The sequence below is a fragment of the Lepidothrix coronata genome, unplaced genomic scaffold (assembly GCF_001604755.1).
Source record: "Lepidothrix coronata isolate B3197 unplaced genomic scaffold, Lepidothrix_coronata-1.0 Scaffold330, whole genome shotgun sequence".
In the NCBI taxonomy this organism is placed as follows: domain Eukaryota; kingdom Metazoa; phylum Chordata; class Aves; order Passeriformes; family Pipridae; genus Lepidothrix; species Lepidothrix coronata.
Window position 1 is genome coordinate 122382 of NW_016690510.1, and position 20022 is coordinate 142403.

The 20022-nt window shown below is 59.3% G+C and overlaps 2 protein-coding genes and 1 long non-coding RNA gene across 3 annotated transcripts in view; 1 reads left to right on the top strand and 2 right to left on the bottom strand.

The window, feature by feature from the left end:
- Window positions 1-1428: 1428 nt before the first annotated feature.
- On the bottom strand, window positions 1429-2778 carry LOC108509054. The gene is made up of 3 exons (XR_001878571.1): window positions 2580-2778; window positions 2315-2452; window positions 1429-1510 (listed from the first exon to the last, which is right to left on the bottom strand). It is a non-coding gene; the product is annotated as an uncharacterized LOC108509054 (long non-coding RNA).
- A 1824-nt stretch (window positions 2779-4602) lies between these two features.
- On the top strand, window positions 4603-11450 carry GBX1 (gastrulation brain homeobox 1). Its single transcript, XM_017838283.1, has 2 exons — window positions 4603-5062; window positions 10927-11450. Exons 1-2 carry the CDS (start codon window positions 4603-4605, stop codon window positions 11448-11450), a joined length of 984 nt encoding a protein of 327 aa, XP_017693772.1.
- Window positions 11451-18584: 7134 nt separating this feature from the next.
- Window positions 18585-20022, bottom strand: part of AGAP3 (ArfGAP with GTPase domain, ankyrin repeat and PH domain 3) — a 77799-nt gene continuing 76361 nt past the window's right edge. The window contains exon 18 of the mRNA XM_017838280.1: window positions 18585-19893. Within this exon, the coding sequence (XP_017693769.1) occupies window positions 19669-19893 (225 nt within the window). The 3' untranslated portion in view covers window positions 18585-19668. The remainder of the gene's footprint in view (window positions 19894-20022) is intronic.

The following is a 20022-nucleotide window of genomic DNA, read 5'->3' on the forward strand; positions in this document are numbered from 1 at the left end:
CTGTGACTAGATTTAGTCCTGTTGTGCTAGATTCCATGCAGAGATCGTAAGTGGAGCAGGTAGAGGCATAAAGTTAAGGCTGCATAGCAGTTTCCATTAGGAAGACCTGCTTTCATTTGCCAGTCAGTCATTACACTTTAACTGTAGCAGTTGTGGTTGCCATGCTCTGTGTCTGTCTCAGAACTTTTCCCATTACAGATACAGCAAAAATTAATTGGTCTCTACCTGGCCAACAGCCGGTGCTCCAGGAATACACTCTAGACTCCTCACCTCAGAGAGGAGAGCTGGCCCAGATGGTTCTTTTTCTGCCCAGTAGCCTAGGATCAACTTCTCCCAAATTACCAGCCTCTGAGAATCCCCCTTTTGTGTTCCAAGCAAGGACATTTTTAGAGGCTGATGGTTTTCTCCTAAGAAGCCTCTGCCTATGCTGAGCAAACTGCAGTTAGGGCAGATCCACTGTGCTAGCCAGACAGGTCATGCACGGTCTTCAGCACAGACACTGTGTCCCGAGTGTCAAGTGTTGAGCAGGACACTTTCCAGTCTTGCCTACTGACTCCAGAAAAACAGGCAAATGGACTCATCCATGATCATGTGTCTGCAGCAAGGAACGGCAAAGAGGAGGAGGAGGAAAAAGCTTCAGCAGTTCTAATGCAGAAACCAAAGAAGAGGGATTGAAAGCAAAGGCAGACTGAGGACAGAGGCAGTGGCATGACGGAGGATGAGATAGGCCAGGCTGGTCTGTGATTGCTGAAGGCACTGCTGGCAGAGACTGGACTTGAATTTGGGTCCCAGCCTGGTGAGACTCAGAACCAGGCTGAGGCTGAAAACACAAGGCATGACCCAGCAACCTCAAAACAGAAGGAGAGAGTAGGTGTGCCCCTGAGACTCTTTCTTAGCCTAATGTCTGATAATGTACCCAGTGAGGTCCTGAGAGGTCTCTGTCAACAGCTGAGAGTGCAATGAGACCAGGGGCTTTACAATTCCACACACAATTAATATTTCTGCTGTACCTGGCATGTTGGACGGTGTATATTAAGGCACATTAAGGGAATGCACTGGCTCTTTGCAAGGGAGGGATGGAGCCTGATAAACCAGAAGTGAGGGACTTCCTGCAGGGAAGGTGTGTGGAGAGGGAGAGATGTCCAGGGAGCAAACTGAGCAGTGGAGGTCTGAGCCTCAAGTGGAAGCTATGGAAACTGCATTTCACTAGACAGCAAGAAGCTATGGAAGATTAGACAGAAGTTACAGAAACTGGGAAAACCTGTGGAGATCCAAAGAGTAACAGAGTTATCATGTGCAACCTGGACCCTCACTCTGAGTTGGCTCACCCTGCAAGGATGGTGAGTGTGGGAGCCCTGTCCCGTTCCATGTACACCTTGGAATACAGCAGCACAATCTTTGCTCTGTTTTGCAACTTTTTAATTTTTTCTGCAGTCCTTCAACCTTTCCTTATCTGAATCTTGGCTTCATGATTTGGCATATGAGTTTCTTTCGTTCTTTACTACAAAGTCTGATGAGACAAAGTAAACCAGAGTGGAATAAGCTGTTGGACCCTGAGTACATTCGCCCCTCATGGGGGTTCAGCCCTCTGGAATGAGGGCTTACTCAAATGGTGCATCTGTCTGTCATCAGATCTGCTCTGCTCACCTTCCTCAGGTCCTGTGGACTTCACCCTGTCGACTTCAAGCCCTTGCTGCCTGGTTTCCCACCCCTCTGGAAGCAGTCTTTCCACACTGCTCCCAGCATGGAACAGAGATTGAATGTTTGAAGGGAGACAGGGGCCGCAGGTAATGCAAGTGTATGATGAGGTAAGCAGAAGCTGTCTTGGAGACACAAGTAGGGACTTACTGGGTGCCAGATATTGATGTGTAGAAGTCAGTATGGAGCTTGTGCTCCAGGCTTCAGGTAAGACCTGCTGCTGTGGGCACAGACCACCATCCTCCCTCGTGGGAGACACGTCACCCCAGCTCATTCAGCTTCCCAGCAAGGTCACAGAGTAGAGCAGTTTCCTGTTGCTCTCAAATATCTTGCTAACCTATCTGAGGGTGTGAGGTGTGGGTTGAAGGTTACGTAGGAAAGGTTCATTGAACAAATGATCAAATTTCCATTGCTCAGGAGTCAGGAAGCTGTTTGCATAGCCTGGATTTGGGCCTCTTTAGGTGCAGTCATGAGATCCATGGCTATTCTTTCCCTTTCTCCATGGTGTAGTGATAGCAGGGAATGGACCCAAACTGTGTGCATGAAGATGACTCCAACCCAAAGGTCCCTTTCCCACAAACATGCCAGGAGAGCTGGGCCAAGGACAGATGCTGACCTGCAGACCTGGACCATGTCCTTTGTATCACAACTGATCCCTGTGGTGGGATCCATCCAAATGCTCCTCACTGCCAGCTTCCTTCCCAGCCTGGAATCTGGGCCCTCATCCTGGACTAGGGACTGACTGGTTGATGACCTGCAAACACAGGCATCTCTCTCTCCCTTAGTGATCCAAGGGTGGGAGATGTTTGCATCAGTGGTGACAGGGATCCAGTGGGCCTCAGTTTTAGGATTCAGTATTTGAGTTTGGATGATTATTTTACCATTGGCTTTTCCACACTTGTTTCCCTGGCTGGGGGCAGGGCAGTTCTCGCTGCAGAGGGATATTTCCTTGGGACTGCAAGGATGTGCCACAGAGAAAGGCACAAAAGACAGGAAAGAAAAAGGAGGCTCTGTGATGTCATAGCTGGACCCTGGGGAGTCAGACTGTGCCTGTTTAGTGGAGGAAGGCTGAGTACCTGGTAGACCCACTTTGCCTAACTTACACACTCCACACAGGATCCAAGTGTCCAGCTCCATGGCTGGGCTTTCATGTCCCACACAAAACATGTGCTTCAAGGCTGCAGCAAAGTGGTGTTCCAGATCTCCTCAGGGACAGAGCAGAAGGTGATGGTTTAGAAATCCATGTGTTCATACAGATAGTAATGCCACCAGGGAGCCTGGGTAGCTAAGCAGCCAGAGGTACTGCATCCCTGGTCAAAGGGGGAGCGCAGGCAGGAAAACACAGGGGGCCTGAAAAGAGGAATACCCCTAGGTGAGAGACGGAGGTCTGGCGTGTCACTGTGCCACTGAAAATACAGAGTGAGCACAGACACGACTTCAGCTGTGGCATTTCTCAGCGTCCAAGTGCTTTACGTAGCAATCCCGACGCTTTTCTGAAGCAGGGCTTTAGTTTGCCTGATGCTCAGCATATTGCAGGCCCCGTGAGCAGCTCCCTGTAGACAGGAGCACAACCTAAATGTTGAGCTGGGGGGAGAAGTCCTCTGCTTTAGCGTGGAGACTCCCCACAAGGGGCAGGCGATGTTCCCCGAACACACAGAGCGTAGCGGAGCCGCAGAGCTCTCGCCGCAGCTCAGGAGCTTTCAGCTCACACGGGTCTCGCTTGCTCTGCAGACGGAGCGATGCACACCAGGGCCACCGGCCGCCACCCGGGGGACGCGTGTGGCACTCGGAGTGCGGGGGGTCGAGCCCCGAGCTCTGTGCTGCTCAGCGGGGGCCGGGGGAGCGCCGGGGCCGGGACATCCGCCCCCGGCCCCGCGCCGCCGGGGCTCCGCGCCGCATCCCCGCTCCTGCCCGCCGTGCCGAGCACCGGGACCACCCCGCGGGGCGCGGCGCCGGGGCCTCTGGGGAGCAACAAGGGGGGACCCCTTTCGGATTTCAGCCCTCTCCGTTCCCACCACGGCCCGAGTGCGTCTGCAGACGGTCCCGCGGTCTCCCCTGGCCCCGCGGCGCCCGAGCCCGCCGGTCTCACGGAGATCCCGCTCCGAGCCCACAGAGGCTCCTGGGCCGGGAAAGGGGCAGTCCGGGCCCTGGCCGGGGCGGGCCCCGCGGGTCTGCGGGGCGGTCTGCGGGCACGGCACGGCACGGCACGGCCGCAGCGCGACGGGGCCAGTACCTGGCCAGGGCCAGTCCGTCGGGGCCCTGGAGCCCGCCCATCGCCGCCGTCCCCGGACCGCTCCCTTCGGACTCGGGCGCCGAGAGCGCTGGCCCGGCCCGGGCCGATTGCGGGGCCGGCTCGCCCCGTCCGTGATCCCGGGGAGGGTTGTGCCGAGCGGCGCGGCCCCGTCCCGTCCCCACAAAAGCACCCTTGTGCTAGCCCCGTAATTGCTAATCATCAATCACCATTAATAACAGCTGATGAGGCGGGAGGGGGAGGTGCCTTCCCAGGGGCCGGCCGCGCCGGGGGAGCGGGGCGCTTTGCCCCGGCGGAGCGGGCGCTGAAGGAGGAACTCGACCGTGATGTGCGGAAGATGGATGAGAGCAGAGGGCGACACCCCCGCCCGCCTCCCCTCCCTCCTCCCCCTCCCCTCGCCGGCCCGGCCCGGCCCCCCCGCGGCGGGGCGGGCGGGCGGCTCCGAGCGCGCCTCACTCCGCCGCGCCGAGACAGCGAGCGGGCGGACGGGCGGCAGCTCTCGCTGGGCGCCGGAGCCCACCGGAGGCGGCGGGCGCGGGCCGGGGCCGCGGCGGCGGCGGGGCCCGGGGGCGGCGGCGGGATCGCGGCGAGTTGGCGGCGGCCCGAGCTCGCCGGAAAGTTGGTGCCGGTTGAGCCGGCGGCGCCCGCTCGCCATGCAGAGACCCGGCGGCCAGGGGACCGCCTTCTCCATCGATTCGCTCATCGGGACGCCGCCGCCGCGCTCCGGGCACCTGCTCTACACCGGGTACCCCATGTTCATGCCGTACCGGCCGCTGGTGCTGCCGCAGGCACTGTCCCACGCCCCGCTGCAGTCGGGGCTGCCGCCGCTGGCCCCGCTCGCCTCCTTCGCCGGCCGCCTCACCAACACCTTCTGCGCCAGCCTGGGCCAGGCCGTGCCCTCCATGGTGGCGCTCACCACCGCCCTGCCCAGCTTCTCCGAGCCCCCCGACGGCTTCTACCCGCCCCAGGAGCTGCCCCCGCCGCGCGCCACCCCCGACGCCGGCTGCCGGCGAGGCGCCGAGGGCCTGGAGGCGGAGGAGCTGCCCCCGGGCCGCGACAAGGGGCCGCCCGAGCCGCCGCTGCACTTTCCGGACCCCTTCCCCGGCCTGGCAGGTAAGAGTGGCGCGGGCCCGCCCCGCCCGGCGGAGAGCGGCCGGTCCGCCTCTCCCGGACCCCCGCAGCCCCGAGAGGACCCTGACCGGTCTCTCCCCGCCGCGCCGGCGGCTCCTGGGGATGGCGGCCCCGCAGAGCCCGAGCTCGTCAGGACGGGAGCCACGGAGCCGCGGGCGCTGGGGGCTGGGGCGCAGCGGGCAGGACGGCGGGGTCGCTACGGTCTCGGCGGCTGGACCTGCCCGCGGCTGCGCTCCCTGTCCGTCCCGTCGGGCCGAGACGGGAGGACAGGGACAGTTCCCTGCCGTCCGGGGCCGGCTCCGCAGCGCCCGCAGCTTTTGCGGACTCCACTCGCTTCGGCCGGGCCGTGGCGCAGGAGTGGGGGGAGCGCGTCCGGTCGGAGGGGCTGCCACGGGGTGCCATGGGCCGCCCGGCAGGACCAGAGCGGAGCGGCCCGGAGCCGCGGCCGGGCCGGCGGCGCGGAGCTCTCCGAGGTCCTGGCACCCGGCCCGGGGCGAGCGAGGCGGAAGGCGACGGGGCGCGGCGCGGCCCGGCCCGCAGGGCGGCCCGCAGCCCTCCCCGCCCGTCCCGGTCCTCATCCCGGTCCCCGTTCGGGACCCGGTCCCGCTCGGCCCGGCGCGGGGCTGCCCCTTGTCCCCAGCACGATGCCGCGTTCGGGGCCGGTGCCTCCCGGCGTCGCCGTGTTGCGGCTACCGGCGCTCCGAGTGCCCTCCGAGCCCGCCCCGCGGGGGGGGCGGTGGCGGGGCAGGTCCCGCGCCGAGGCGGCCCCCGCAGCCGCGCTCCCTTCCGTCCCGGCCGCCGTGCCCGCTGCCGTGCCCGCTGCCGTGCCCGCTGCTCTGCCCGCTGCCGTGCCCGCTGCTCTGCCCGCTGCCGTGCCCGCTTCTCTGCCCGCCGCGCGCCGCGTCGGCACCGGCTCAGCCCGACGTCGCGGGCAGGCAGCAGCGCTGCTCCCGGGACCCCCCGCTGCAGCTGGGGGCAGCTCCCATCGGGGTCCTCACCTTTGTGCGCTGCGGCCGCTCCCCGAGTGCGCCTCCACCGGCCTCGGGGACTTGTTGCTCCGTATTTCTCAGACGGGTCCAGCGCTCGGCTCTTCCCCCTCGGCTCCTGCAGCGTGGGGCGTGAGGGGTCCCTGCGGCGAGACCCAGACAAACCAGCTGCTGCTTCTCTGGCGTGGCCTGTCCTGACCACTCCTGAGATCCACCTTTGTCTCACAGGCTTCTTGGCATGGTTGCATGCTGCAAAGTCTCTGCTGCTTCTCGCACTGCTCGGCTGTTTGTTCTCCATCCTCTTTTTAGTCTCTCCTGGATAAGCCCAGGTATCTCCCTTGCCCTGCCTGGTTCCTCCCTCAGAAGAGCATTTTCCTCGCTCAGGTTATCCCTTGAACCTCACCCCTCACATAGGACAATGGCAGCATTCTGCCTCCCCATTGCCTTTGTGGGTTATTAGGGCATTGGTGCACATCTGGTGCTCCCCAGCCTCCATGCTGCATTAAAAACCCAATGCGATCTCATTTTTATTGTGAAAGTCTCCTCAAGGGCAGCGCTGCCCTGGCCAAAACCACCTGTCCATACGACTTCATCTTCCCAGTCTGTGGGCAGATGAACTGCATTGTGCTTGATCTCCCTCCGTGGCTCCTCCGTAGCTGAGCCCAACATGTTCCCTCCCCCCAAGAGACTCAGACAAACTGTCCCAGAGAGTGGCCACTTCTGAATCCAAGAAATTCTACCTCTAAGACTTCTCCGGTTGCAACTGGCTCATATGGAAAGGAAGATGTCTTATTACCAGCTCATTCCCTGCTGCCTCTGAGCACTGTGCTTGCTCCAGAGCCATGAAGGATGCTTGTCTTTCTGCATAGGCATGTGCCCATGTGGACCCAACTCTGTGGGCTGCTCTGCCCAGATCCAAGAGGATTTGTCTGGCCAAATGTGGCCACCTTCTCCTATACTTAATATTTCTCCTGACTGTACCAGAGATGGACAGTAGGGTCTGTTTTACTAACCATCTCAGATTGCTGTGGGTTTTTTCCAATATTAGGGAAGAGAAAGATTATTTGTGTCAAAAGGAGTCATCAAAAACCATCTATAATGCAGTTTGTGCTCACATCCTGTCTGTGGCCCTGGCCAAAAGCAATTGTCCAGGCAAGAGCAAGAGAGCACAATCTGTGCAATGCTCAATTCTAAAATGACACTTTCCTCATATTCAACCATCTGCATCAGGGGCTTCTTGAGACAGTTGTTGTTTCTGTATATTTAGTAAACTTCGACCAGTTTGTTTTCTGTGACTTTATTTAATCTCCCTTGGAGTCCACCAGAAAGGAATGATAACCCTGGCATCAGCCACATCCCAAGCCAAGGTGTTCCAGAGATCTCTTATCTGTAGAAGAACCACGTAAAGAATAAATGCCTCCTTTTGTCTGTTTTACTGACATCAACTGAGTTATACCCACACTTATACTTCTGTCCCCGGGCTCTGTTAGTATCTCCATTGCAGGTGTCTATGAACACAAGATCAGTTGCTTGCCAGATCAGCCAAAGAGGTCAATGCCCTATTTTAGGGCCTCTCTCTGCGTCCTCTGGGTTTCAAACTCGCCTCCAGTTGTTGCCACCCTTCTTGAGTGGGTAGAGACATGTAGGGAAACTGGTGGTGAGAAGCAACAGAGCTTGGAGTCTGGTTTGTTACTACAGCTGCAACAAAGAGCATGACCCCTGGGATAAGGGTACTCAACACCCAGGACTCCACAGCTCTCCTGAGAGCAGGTTTGTTCCTGAGCTGTGCAGGTCTCCTCTGAGATCTAGGCTGTGATCTGAGACCCTCTCTTGGGTTGATGTAGTGACTGCACATTCAGTCGGGGGCAGGAGTTTCTGTTGTTTCCTTGCGTGCTTACCAACACGAGGCTCTTCTGGCTGTCACAACACCAATTCCTGATCCAGGTTTCCCTGATCCTGTTTGAATAGCTCTGTCTCCTGCAACACCCAACTCTTCTCACCATGCTTTCCACATCCATAATCACAGCACCACAGAATGGTTTGGGTTGGCAGGGGCCTTTAAAGACCATGGGCAGGGAAATCTTCAACTAGATCAGGTTGCTCAGAGCCCTGTCTGACCTGACCTCGAACGTTGCAGGGGATGTGGCATCCACCACTTGTCTGGGCAACCTGGGCCAGTGTTTCACCACACTCACTGTGAAATATTTCTTCTTTATATCTCGTCTAAATCAACCCTCTTTGAGTTCAAAACCATCAAACCCCTTGTCCTATTGCAACAGGACCTGTTAAAAGCCTCTCTGTGTCTTTTGTATAAGTCCCCTTTAAGTACAGAAAGGCTGCAATAACGTCTTCCTGGAGCCTTCTCTTCTCCAGAGAGAACAACCCTGACTCTCTCAGCCTGTCCTCATAGCAGAGGTGCTCCAGCCCTCAGAGCATTTTTGTGACCTCCTTCAGGCCCTCTTCAATGTCTTTCCTAGGATCAATGAACAACTGGGACTTTGTGAAGAGCAAACCAGAGGGTCAGCTCTATTCTTCATCTACTGCTTCTCGTTGATTTTTCAGTCACGATGCTTTGCTTCATGACAATTTCATTTCCTGTTCAAAGGCCTTGGAAGTCTCCGTGTACACCCCCTACACTACGTGTGGGATCCTCTGTCTCCGTTCCTTCCTCGCTGGAGACACAGTAGGTGACTAACAAACCAATATACCAATTTTCTTTGTGAAAACATCTGGTTTAGATTCTGTCGTCAAATAGTTCCAACTTCCTTACTGCAAACCCAGCCCTTTTATAAGACACAAATGTGAGAGTGCTAGAGACTGTTCAAAATTTGGGGTCTGGTTAAGAAGAGAGTATCCAGACATAGCACCTGTTTTACAAATTGTCATGTTGCAGTGGTAGCTCAGCCTTCTTCCAGTCTCTGGGCACAGCCTGGGCTGACAGGAGCAACCTGCCTCATCAGCACTGTTTGCTGGTGTGGCTGCTGGGATGCCATCCTCCATCCCTGGGGAATTGCAGTGCCAGGGCAGGACCTATGAGAGCTCTTGGGGAAGACAATGATTTCCTCATAAGAGCTCTCTTACTTTGTCAGGCCCCGTGCTCCACAGGGTGGAGGTGGTACACAGAAGTGAAAGCTCTCCTTTTCTTCAGCAAAGTGCTTGCAGCCGAAATGCTCCTTGCCACCTGCTCCTAATCCTCAGCCTGGCCAGCACAGATTCTCTGGGTCCGTATCCACTATGCATATGGGAGGTGTCTTCATCCCCATCCCCAACCCTCAGGAAGAAAGAGGTCACTGTTCTTCTGCAGCAGGACAGAGATCAAGTTGTTCTTCCCACTACACAAAGCAGTAGGAGCAGGCAGATGAATCCAGATCTCCAAAACTGGCCACCTGCTCTCAGGAAGCCACAGACTTGCTGCAGGACTGACAAGGGAAATGGGGGCTCTCACACCGTCACCAGACTCCCAGCAATGTCTTCAGGGCTCAAATAATCTCTTGCAGTAGCTGTTTGTGTATTTGAACCCTGCCCTTTCAGGCTTCTGAGGTCTGTTCTGCCTTTCCCACTGAGATGAGGTGAGGTGGCCAGAGATCCAGTGCTCTGGGTTGCATGTGCCAGTACCTGAACACTGCTTAGAAGTTTGAAGAGCTGCTGCTTCTTCTTCTGCATGTTGGCTTATATTGAATGGGAGTGCTTCAGGACTGGCTCCTTCTGGCAGTGATTCATGCTCTTGGGTCAGACTTGAAGAATTTTCTTGTCTCCTCTAGTCTCAGCATGACAGAAAAGCTTCCTCACCTGTTTGTGCATAGCTGTGGGTCCTCCCTTCATGACCCCTGGCTGTGACTGGGGACATCTTCTCACTTTGTTTGAACCCTTCTACCATGGAAGTGACCACCTTCCAGACCTCTTTCCTCCCCCATCTCCCACCATGTCCTCCCTTGCTCCATGGCTGTTTAATCATTCAGTCAGCAGTTTGGGACAGAAGAAGCTTGCGAGGAGAACATTCATACCCTTGTACTTTATCAATATCCTCGCAGCAAAGGAGAGGTGTCCACAGTGGTCTAAGCACTGCATCCTGTCCAGTGGCCTGGGATGAGGTGCTGTCTCTTGTGTAATGTTGGCAGGCTCTGTCCTGCCCCTCTGCACATTGCTGGGAGAAGCTGAGCCCTGAGCATCAGCTTTCTCAGCCCGTCGTTCCCTGGCTGCACAGAGAGCCACTGACGGGTCCTGGGATTAAGGAGGGAGAGCCACCAGTGGGACACCCCACATCCTGTAGAGTAAGGAAGTTTGTTGGCTCTGGATACTCTGGACAGTCCTTTAGCTCCTCTTGGCTGGCTTCTTGCTGAACAGAATCAATGGTCTGGTGCAGTGAGAAGGGACAGGGAGGGCTGACCTGAGGGGCAAGGTTCTTTCCAATGTGGAGGTCCGGACAAGCCCTTGAAGGGTTGTGACGTGCTCTGCTAGATCAAGACCGTTGTGCTGCTACGGCTGGGCTGTGGGATGGGGATGAGGCAGCTGCTGGGGAGGTCAGACCCCAGCGTGCCCGCCGGGTCTGTGGGTGCTGCCCCTCGGAGCCGAGCAGGCTGCGGGGAGCAGGGCATTGGGGTCCTGGACTGGAGCAGCTGGCGCTGCCCGCGGCAGAGCCCGGTGCGGGGCTGCTGCTGGGGCTGGGACCGTCGCTTCGGCCTCCCCGGGGCTGCGGAACGCGGTGATGGAGGGGTCCGGGTCTGCGGGAGCAGCTGCAGCCGCCCGCCGAGGGAGCGGGAGGAGGCCTCCCCCGCGGCTGCGGGGGCTCCGGGCGCGGAGGGACGGGGCGGGGCGGGGCGGGGGCCGAGCCGGCGGGCGCTGACGCTGTGTGCCCCGCAGACGGGAAGGCGTACAGCTCGGACGAGGAGAAGCTGGAGGTGAAGTCGGCGGCGACGCCGTGCAGCGAGCGGGAGGAGGAGAGCTCGGCGGGCGAGAGCGAGGAGGAGCCCTTCCTGGACGGGGCGGCCGCCAGCACCGCGCTGGGCGCTAAGGGCAAGGGCAAAGGCGGCCCCGCCGCCGAGCAGCCCCCGCCGGGCTCTGGGGCCGGGAAGAGCCGCCGGCGCCGCACGGCCTTCACCAGCGAGCAGCTGCTGGAGCTGGAGAAGGAGTTCCACTGCAAGAAGTACCTGAGCCTGACGGAGCGCTCGCAGATCGCGCACGCCCTGAAGCTGAGCGAGGTGCAGGTGAAGATCTGGTTCCAAAACCGCCGCGCCAAGTGGAAACGCATCAAGGCCGGCAACGTCAGCAACCGCTCGGGAGAGCCCGTCCGCAACCCCAAGATCGTGGTGCCCATCCCGGTGCACGTCAACCGCTTCGCCGTGCGCAGCCAGCACCAGCAGATCGAGCAGGGCGCCCGGCCTTGAGCCTGGCGGGGCTCCCGGACCCCGGGGCGGGCGCCGGGGGGCCTGGGCGCCCGCTCCCACTCCTCTGTATATGTCCCTTATTTATTCCGTGTAAACTCTGTACATACGGCAGCGTGTCCGTCTGTCCGTGCCGTGGGGAGTGCGGCTGCCCTGCCGCCGGGCCCCCCGCCCGCCGCGCCGGGCTGAGCCAGGCCGGGCTGGGCCGAGCCGGGCCGGGGCCGCGCTGCCTTGGGCGCCCGCCCATGTATAGCTGTGATTTCAATAAATTATTTTCTATGGAGCGAGGCCACGTTCTTCCTCGCTGCAGGGATGCGGGCCCGCGACCCCGGCCCCACGGGGGCGGAGAAGGGAGGCGGAGAAGGGAGAGGGACGGGAACAGGGACAGGGACGGGCAACATGGGCAGGGAAAGGAACAGGGGCAGGAGCACGGGCAGCGGGCCGACCCCGAGGGGCGGCCGCGGAGGCCTGGGAGGGCAGCCGGCGAGGGCGGGAAGCTCCGGGGCTCACCGGTCCCTCGGCCAGCGTTGGTACCGGGGCCCACGGAGCCGGCGGCTCTGAGGGGAGCAGCGGTGGCCTTGCGGGCTTTATCGCACCCAGTGCAGTGCCAGTACCGAGACACAGGAGGGGGAAGGGAGAGGAAGGGCCGGAAAGCGCCCGGGAGCATCTCTAGGTCCACCTTCCCGCCGGTGGGGCCGCGGCCGGGGCTGGGGCCGGGACTGGGTCGGGGTCGCCTCCGCAGCTCACCCCGGGGTGGGGGAAGGTGTGCAGTGCCCCAGATTCCTAACACGGCTGCGGGTCCTGCCCTGATCTGGGACAGCTGCTTCCCCGGTGCCCAGGCCCAGGGGCGGGAGCAACAATGAAAGGGGCTCACACATCCAAGCCAGCCAGGGTGGAATTCTCTGCTCTTGAGAGCTACCACATGAGATGCTGCTTCTGCCACCAGCAATCTCAGACACTGAGCCCGATCCCAGAACCCTATGAAGGTCCAGTTGACACGGGGCACAGCTGCACACCAAGTCAACAGCACAAGGGCCGTGTGATTCCACCACTCCCCAGGTGTCCAGCCGTGGGAGTCTCTGCCCCGGTTTGATGAACATCAGTGAGTCCACGGGGCAAAGGAGCTCCTGCACCTGTGCTGTGATAGCAACACCCATTGCAATTCCACCAGATGATCCTGGACAGGGAAAAGGCTCTCTCCAAGGTGCTGCTGGGGCTCCAATTGCTCCAGGGTTTGGTAGGGAGTTTGGGTCAAACGGGGTCCAGCTGGCCATTGTCACCTTCCCTGGGAGAAACAGCCTGGGAGAGCAGGAAACATCTCTGAGAGCCAGAGCCGACTTCATCTTCCTGGGTGCCCTCCCTGATGCCACAGCAAGGGCTGGGGCACAGTGCTGCCAGGAGGAGGAAATGCTCCCTCCTCATGGCCCTTCCCTCTTTGGCAGGTACATTCTGTTCACCTGGAGTGTGGAGCCCATGCTCAGCCTGTACCACTGAGCCGTCCTGCAGCAGCCTGGCACCTCAGAGCATTAGGGGTTACTGTCCCTGCCTGTCAGCCACTGGCTCCAGCTGGCCTGTGTGGGGGCAGCTGAGAGCAGAGCAACTATTCGAACAAAGCCATGCTCCTGGATGGCCTTGGTGGGTGCCTCTTTCCACAGAGATGTTTGCTGCAGGTCCCAAGACAGTTTTGAGCACAGCTGACTTCCACCACAGGACACCTTCTGTCTCTGTCCCTGCACCACCAACCTGGAACCGCCTGGCCTGGTGTTGCTCACAGCATCCCCAGCATGGGTTTGGCCTGCTCAGGTTCCAACATCTGCTGGCATTTGCTCTGGATCAGGGGAGGTAAATGTCCTCTGGCAGCCCCCACTGCCCTGCCCTCAGGAAAACTGCCAGCTCCCTTTTCAACATGCTGGGATAGAGCTGCCTGCACCTGAGAACCCCAGCTCAGGTATTCCCCACTTCTCCCTCCCCGCGTGGGGGTTGGTCTGAGACAGAGACTGAACTTACCTGTGCTACACAGCTGCAAAGGGGACACAGCCATTTGCAGTGACTCCAGCAGCTCCTGCACATCAGCTGGTGCACACACCTCTGGCCAGGTGGGATGGGAGGGGAGGGTAAAGCCATTCTGCAGCTACAAGCAGGGCTCTGCCACTACAAATGTGTCCACATGAGGGGTCTGTGTCACTGCAGCCAAGCACGGCACAGCAGTGCATGTTAATCACAACACTCCGGAAAGCATCCACAGCTCCAGGGGCAGGGCAGTGACAAAGAAAGGAGTTAAGTTTTATTTTAGGGTTGAAGAACTCCCTTACTCTCACTGAGCATTTCTGAATGACGCTAGTTTGGTAAGTCCTGCCCCAGTGACAGCAAGAGTTTATTGTGTCCTTAGCCTGCCCCCCCCCACTGTGCAGGCCATTGCCCACCTGAACTCCATGTACAGAGCATCCCTGCTTCTCTGCACGCTCATCCATCAGCTGCCACTGAGATGGATCCAAGACCTGGAGCTTTCAGCTGCTTGGAAGTTATTTGGGTTTTGGCTTTTTTTGTTGTTGCATTAGACTAGTCCCAGAGCCCATAAACACTGCCACCCTTTAACAGCCATGTTAAAATCCCCACAAGAGCTGCAGAGGTGCTGCTCGGTCTGGTGCTAGTGTAGGTGACAGACTCATGCTGTCACCAGTGCTGCTGGAGAGAGCTGCAGAGCAGCAGAGTGCTCCTGGCACCATGCAGAGCAGAGCTCCCCGTGAACCTGGAGCACTGCGACGGCTCTGGTGCCTCCTGCACAGCGGAGAGTAAGACACGGTGAGTGTGGTGCACAGCACTGCTTGCCCTTCACAGTGAGCATGGGGCACGGCCCTGCCTGCACTGCACACCCCACTGACAGCGCTGCACTCCCTGCACCGAGAGCTGCAGCCCCTCCCCAAACGGGAGAGCTGCAGGGGCCCCCACGAGCTGGAGCTCTGCACGTTGAGTAAGAGTGGGGTGGGTGGAAGGAAGAGGGCCACAATGAAAAACTGGGCAGTAAAGAGTAACCCTGTGTGACCCTGCACAGCTGGGTGGGACCTCGGGAGGTCTCTGCTCCAACACCTGCTTGAAGCCGGTCCTCATTAGAGGAACTTGTCCATCTGACTTCCAGGATCTTCAGGGATGGGCAATCCCTCCTCTTTGGGCCCCTATGCCAATGTCCAACCACCATCCTAGTATGGTTTTACCCCTGTATCTATTTGGAATTTCATATCTACCAGCTTCTGCCTGTTTCCTGTGTCCTGGGATAGGAACTGCTGGGAGGAATAACTGTCATGTGGGTACCCAAACACACACACTGAACATGTACGTGCATGTGTACACACCCACCCACCCACAGTAAAAGATAGATACAGATACACAGAGATGTGTATATCCATGGACATGCATTTACTTCTATATATGTTTTTACACACATTCATACAAACAAGACTTACTTTGCCCTCAGGAAGGCAGTTTCAGCACTTACAAGGGAATTTTCCCTACCTAGATCTGGCTAGCCATTTACCTGGACAGTAGTTCTTAAAGAACTGGGAAAGGAGCAGAGATTGCATCCCACAGACTGTTTATTCATTCAGTGCAACAAAGCTGGTTCTCAACATTCCCTGATAAGGGACTTGTATGAAGATGTGATGGCCCACAACACAGTGCTAGTGCTCTACATTAGCCAGCAGCTCCAAGACTAGCTCAGGTGCTTGGCTGACCTGATGATGACTCACAGAGCAGCTCCCCAGTAGCTGCACATGGGCAGGAGAGAAATAATCTCTTGCTGGCTGGCACCTGGGAAGGGTCATGAGCTCCTCCTGGCCACCCCCCAATTCCTTTGCATACTGGTCCAGAGTGGCTCAGAGTTCTGGGTGCAGCTGCAGAGGAGATTCAGGAGCGAGTCTGGTCAGGATGGCCTCAGCAACACAGTGCAAACCCCTGGTAGGTGCAGCTTCAGTGCCAAAGGAAAACGACCAAGATCTGAAAGAACTTACCAAGGGCATATTGGAACTGGGGATGGGGAGGAGAGAGAGGGAGAGACTGTCACCACACTCTGCTGTGCTGCTGCTCACTGGATGCTGTGAAGTTCTTCGCGAGGTTGCAGAGCTGACTCCCAGCTCACCAGGACCGTAAAACCCTTCCCAAGTTGGGGGGTCCCACTTGCCACGTATGCTGGACCTGGCACAGCCTGCCAGCTTGTGCAGTATCCTCACCTGCCAGGCTGGATGGATCTCCACAGGGCCTTGTGAGGCCCAGTGCTGTGCCTGTCTGCACCCACTGGCAAGGCAGGTACCTGTGCGTAGGCACAGGGTGCAGCTGCTGTAGTGGAGTGTGCTGGTGCCATACCTTGGTGAGAACAGGCCAAGGGAGCTGGGACACTGTGCCACACTTGTGTCACTCCCTGTCCCAGAGGCAGGGCTGACTGGACACACAGAGGTGCAGGATCTCTGCTCTGGCCATCTCTTGTGAAAGCACCTCTGTGTGTGCCCAGTGTGTGGTCCCAGCTGCCTCAGGGTTGGGCAGTGCTGCCCCATGCCCTGCTGCTGCCCACCTACAGACCCCCAGGGAGTTGTGCCACCTCAGCTGGGGCTGGGAGAGAGCCCGTGGGGCTTTGTTTGTGAATTGTGCCCCATGGGGCTTGTCCTGGCTCTGCAGGCTCTCTGAGAAGTGCTGTGGCACAGCTGGTTTCCAGCCTGAGGCTACACACCGTGGATGTGGTGGATGTCCTCACGGCACAAATCTGCATCCCTGGCTCCTGCCCTGTGGCACTCACACAGCCCCTGCTGCAGCCACTGCCTTGGCTCCACAGGGTGAGTGCTGCTGGCTGCCTGTGGCAGGGTCCTCATAGTGCTGCCATGCAGCTGCTGTGGTCACCCTGCTGCTTGGGGCTGCGTCACGCAGGGATAGTCCTGCTGTGTTGCTGCCCTGGCACAGTCCTGTGGTGTAGAGCAGAGCCCGTGCTCTCCCTGGCATCAGCTTGAACGCAGACATGAGTCCTGCTCCTGAACATGGACACACAGCTCTTGCCCCTGAACATGGACACATGACTCCTGCCCGTGAACATGGACACAGAGATCCTGTCCCTAAACATGGACACACAGATCCTGTCCCTAAACACGGACAAACGGCTCCTGTCCCTAAACATGGACACAGCTCCTGTCTCTAAACACGGACATACACTTCTGCCCCTGAACAGGGACATGCAGCTCCTCCCTCAACCTGTCCTGACCTGGGACTGTGAGAAGCCACCTTGGCCACCTTGGCACCCAGATGTGCTCCAACATTGGGGTAACCCTGGGCTGGGGCAAGGCAGGTCCCAAATGCTGCTGCTGGTGGGGTCTGGCCCCACTACCAGGTGTAGACTTTTCTTTTAGCTCCTTGGGACCATGTCAGAGCCTGTGGGAAGCTGGTGGCAGAGGAGAAGCACCCCTTGAATCCCCAGCACCTGTTTGCAAGACGTGAGTAGCAGCAGGGCATGGAATGGTGCCACTGCTGGCAGGACCTGGCCTGGGCTGGGGACACCCTGAGGAGGCTGGACCCTCCATGGGCACTGTGTGGGCCATGTGGCTGCTCAGGGCCATGTGGCCCCAAGCCTTGGACTTCAGTGAACCTTGTGAGTCCTTTCCAACTCAGGGTATTGTATGATTCTGTGATTCCAGGGCTGCCCTCACACAGCTTCAGGTGGCACAGCCACTGCCCCCGACCCCAGCCCCGATGCTGCAGGCAGAGCAGGGGGCAGGAGAGGGGTCTGCTGGGAGCCCCCAGCCCACACTGGCTCCAGAGCTGGGTCCAGGCTGGGCACCCAGGATTCGGGGCAGGGCTGGGATGGGAAAGGAGGCGCCAGGGCTGGGCTGGGCGGGATCCCGCACGGGAGATGATGTATGGGCAGATGTATCAGATCGCACAAGATAAACAAGCAGTGAATTTCATCAGGGCCCATCATGGCTTTAATTTGGCTGCCTAATGAGTCAGATCCAGCCGCGCAGATAAAAGTTGTCAGAGCCGCAGCCCTAATGAATTTCTTGCCACTTGTAATCAAGGCAGCTTGTCTGAGGGGGATGATTAATGGGCCCCAGAGGAGCTGCCGTCCCTCGGCTTCCATTCCCGCTAATGCAGTCGCCAGGAAATTAACCAAACCCAGCACCGGGCTGGGGCTGGGGCCGGTGAGGGGGCACCCACGGGCACTGCAAGGGGATGGGAATGAGGGGTGACACGGGTGCAGGGGGCAGACAGGGACTAGGACCGGCACAGGGATGATGATGGAGACATGGGTACGCAGAGCCAGAATACAGCAAGGAGGGGAGGGGGCTGATGAAGGGGCTGAGGGCACTCTCTGCAGCCCCCAGTGGGGCAGTCCTCTGCCGTGGGAGTGGCACGGGCCACAGCAGGGGTTTGGTGGGGACAGCTGAGGGGTACCTGTGGCAGGTGGGGTGTCCTGGGACCTCCCTTTCTTGCAACACCACTACACAGGCTTGGGGACCAAGGCCCAGCAGAGCCCGGACCACGGCACAGCACAAGGAGAGACATGAGCCCCGAGCTGCTTTTTGTGTTGCGGTCTGGGGTGAAGCCAGCAGGGAACTGGCAGCACAGGGGCCTTGCTCTGCCCACAGCTGGGAAAGGCAGGTGGGGTCAGGGCTGGTGGGAGTGCAGACTCCCTTCACTGCTTGGGGCTGCTTGTGCCTTGGAACTGGATGACCCCCAGTCTTGTGTAGCCATAGCAAAGCACCCAGGCTCCTCACTCGCTGGCACAGCCCATCACTCCCTGCCCATCTTTGCCTCCCCCCACCCCAGTTTCACACTTAGCTGTCCTGTGCACAGGGACTAGCTGGCTCCAGCATGTCCTGCCTGGCACACCCCTCTGCTGTGCCCGTCCCCAGTCCCACCAGAGCTGTGCATCCCTCCGGGGCCATGTCCTGGCATTGTCCCTCAGCGCCCAGGGTTGGCACATCTCCCCTCCCCACCCCAGCACTCTGCCATGTCCCAGGGGCCTGATGTGGCACAGGACTGCTGTTACCAGTGCCCACGCTGGAGGAGAAGGGGCTGACTGTTTGTCAGCCTGGGCTGGAGAGCCACCAGACTCCAGGGGTGCACTAGAGGCCCCAAAGGCAATACACTGAGAGGCTGGCCTGGCAGGAGGTGGGTTGCTTTATTGGCCTTTATCTCCTTGGCTGCAGATGACACACACAGGGCAACTCATGGCAAAGAAACCGTATATACAGAGTGTCCATATAAATATTTCCAATGTACATTTTATACACAAGTGACAGAGACATTCCACAGCAGCGTCCAAAGCCTTGGGGTTCCAGCACTCAGCTGCAGGCTTGGCCCCAATTCAGAGAGATGCTCCTCTCCTCTCCTCTCCTCTTGCTCAGCCGGAGACCAGCCCCACCTGGGCAGCAGCGGGAGCCAGCAGGAGGCTCTGATGGAGACACTGTGTATGGCTTTGGAGCTTGAACCTGGAAGGACAGTGACTCTACAGACAGACAGACACAGCTGGGGATCCTGGGGTGACTACCTCTTCCCCCTCCAGGTCACCAGGAAGGCTGGGGAGATCTTTGTCCAGGGGCTGTGCAGGGGAGATGCCGCCCATGCATCAGCACACGGTACCAGTGAGTGCGTCTCTCCTGCACCAGCCAGAAGCAGAGGAGCACAGGGGTGCAGCAGAGAAACATGCACCTCCTGCTGCCCCCCAACCCCCTGCAGGGGGCTGTGTGTCGAGGCTGACACACAGGAGGGAGGGCAAGAGAGAAGTGCCCAAACTGACCTGTCTGGGAGAGTGGGTGCAGCCATCACCCTCCTCAGTACCACTGTGCACGGGGGCCACACCCTTGAACTGCCCCCAACCTCTGCTTTATCTACAGGTGTGCCTGGTGGGGGTCAGGAGAAACTGGCTCCCTCTCCATGTACCGGTCATGAGAACGGGGAACACTGGAGCCGCCCCAGTGACTAAGCAGGAACCCCTCTGCAAGCTGACAGCACTGGGTCTGCACAGTCTCACTAGCTGCACAGGGAAAGTCCACCGGAACCGGCGCAGAGGAGCAGGATGCTGGCTCCCAGCTGGCTCCCGGCCTCCTCTTGGCCAGAACGGGAGTCCCGGTGGGGGCAAGCACTGTGGGGGCCCAGCTGTGCTGCTCCCAGTCCCACTCCTGAGGCCCCGGTCCCCGGCAGGGCTGGAGGGCGGCCGTGCGGAGAGCGGACGGCCCAGGCAGGGCTAGACGGCGCTGGGGCTGGTGCTGAGCTCGGCCGGCACCGCGGCGCAGGCGTTGTTGTTGGCGTTGGCGTTGCGGCGGGGCAGGCTGGGGGTCAGCGTGGCAGCGCTGTCGCTGGGGCAGCCGTGCTGCAGCAGGATGTCGATGCACTCCTGGCTGCCGGCTCGCCGGGCATAGGCCAGCGGGGTCAGGCCCCGAGCGTCCCGGCTCTTCACGTCCACTCCGTACTGTGTGGGAGAGAAGAAACCGTCAGCAGCACCTGGGTGCCATGTGCCCATGGGCGTGGGAGTGGCAGGGAGCAGGGGGGCTCTGGGATGGGTAAGGAGAGGGAGCTGGGAGGGCGGGCAGGGTAGTGT

Bases quoted from the DNA above. Each gene is read 5' to 3' on its own strand.
- GBX1 (XM_017838283.1), top strand. From the start codon at position 4,603: ATGCAGAGACCCGGCGGCCAGGGGACCGCCTTCTCCATCGATTCGCTC. The intron at 5,063-10,926 runs GTAAGAGTGGCG...TGTGCCCCGCAG, and splicing joins CCCCTTCCCCGGCCTGGCAG to ACGGGAAGGCGTACAGCTCG.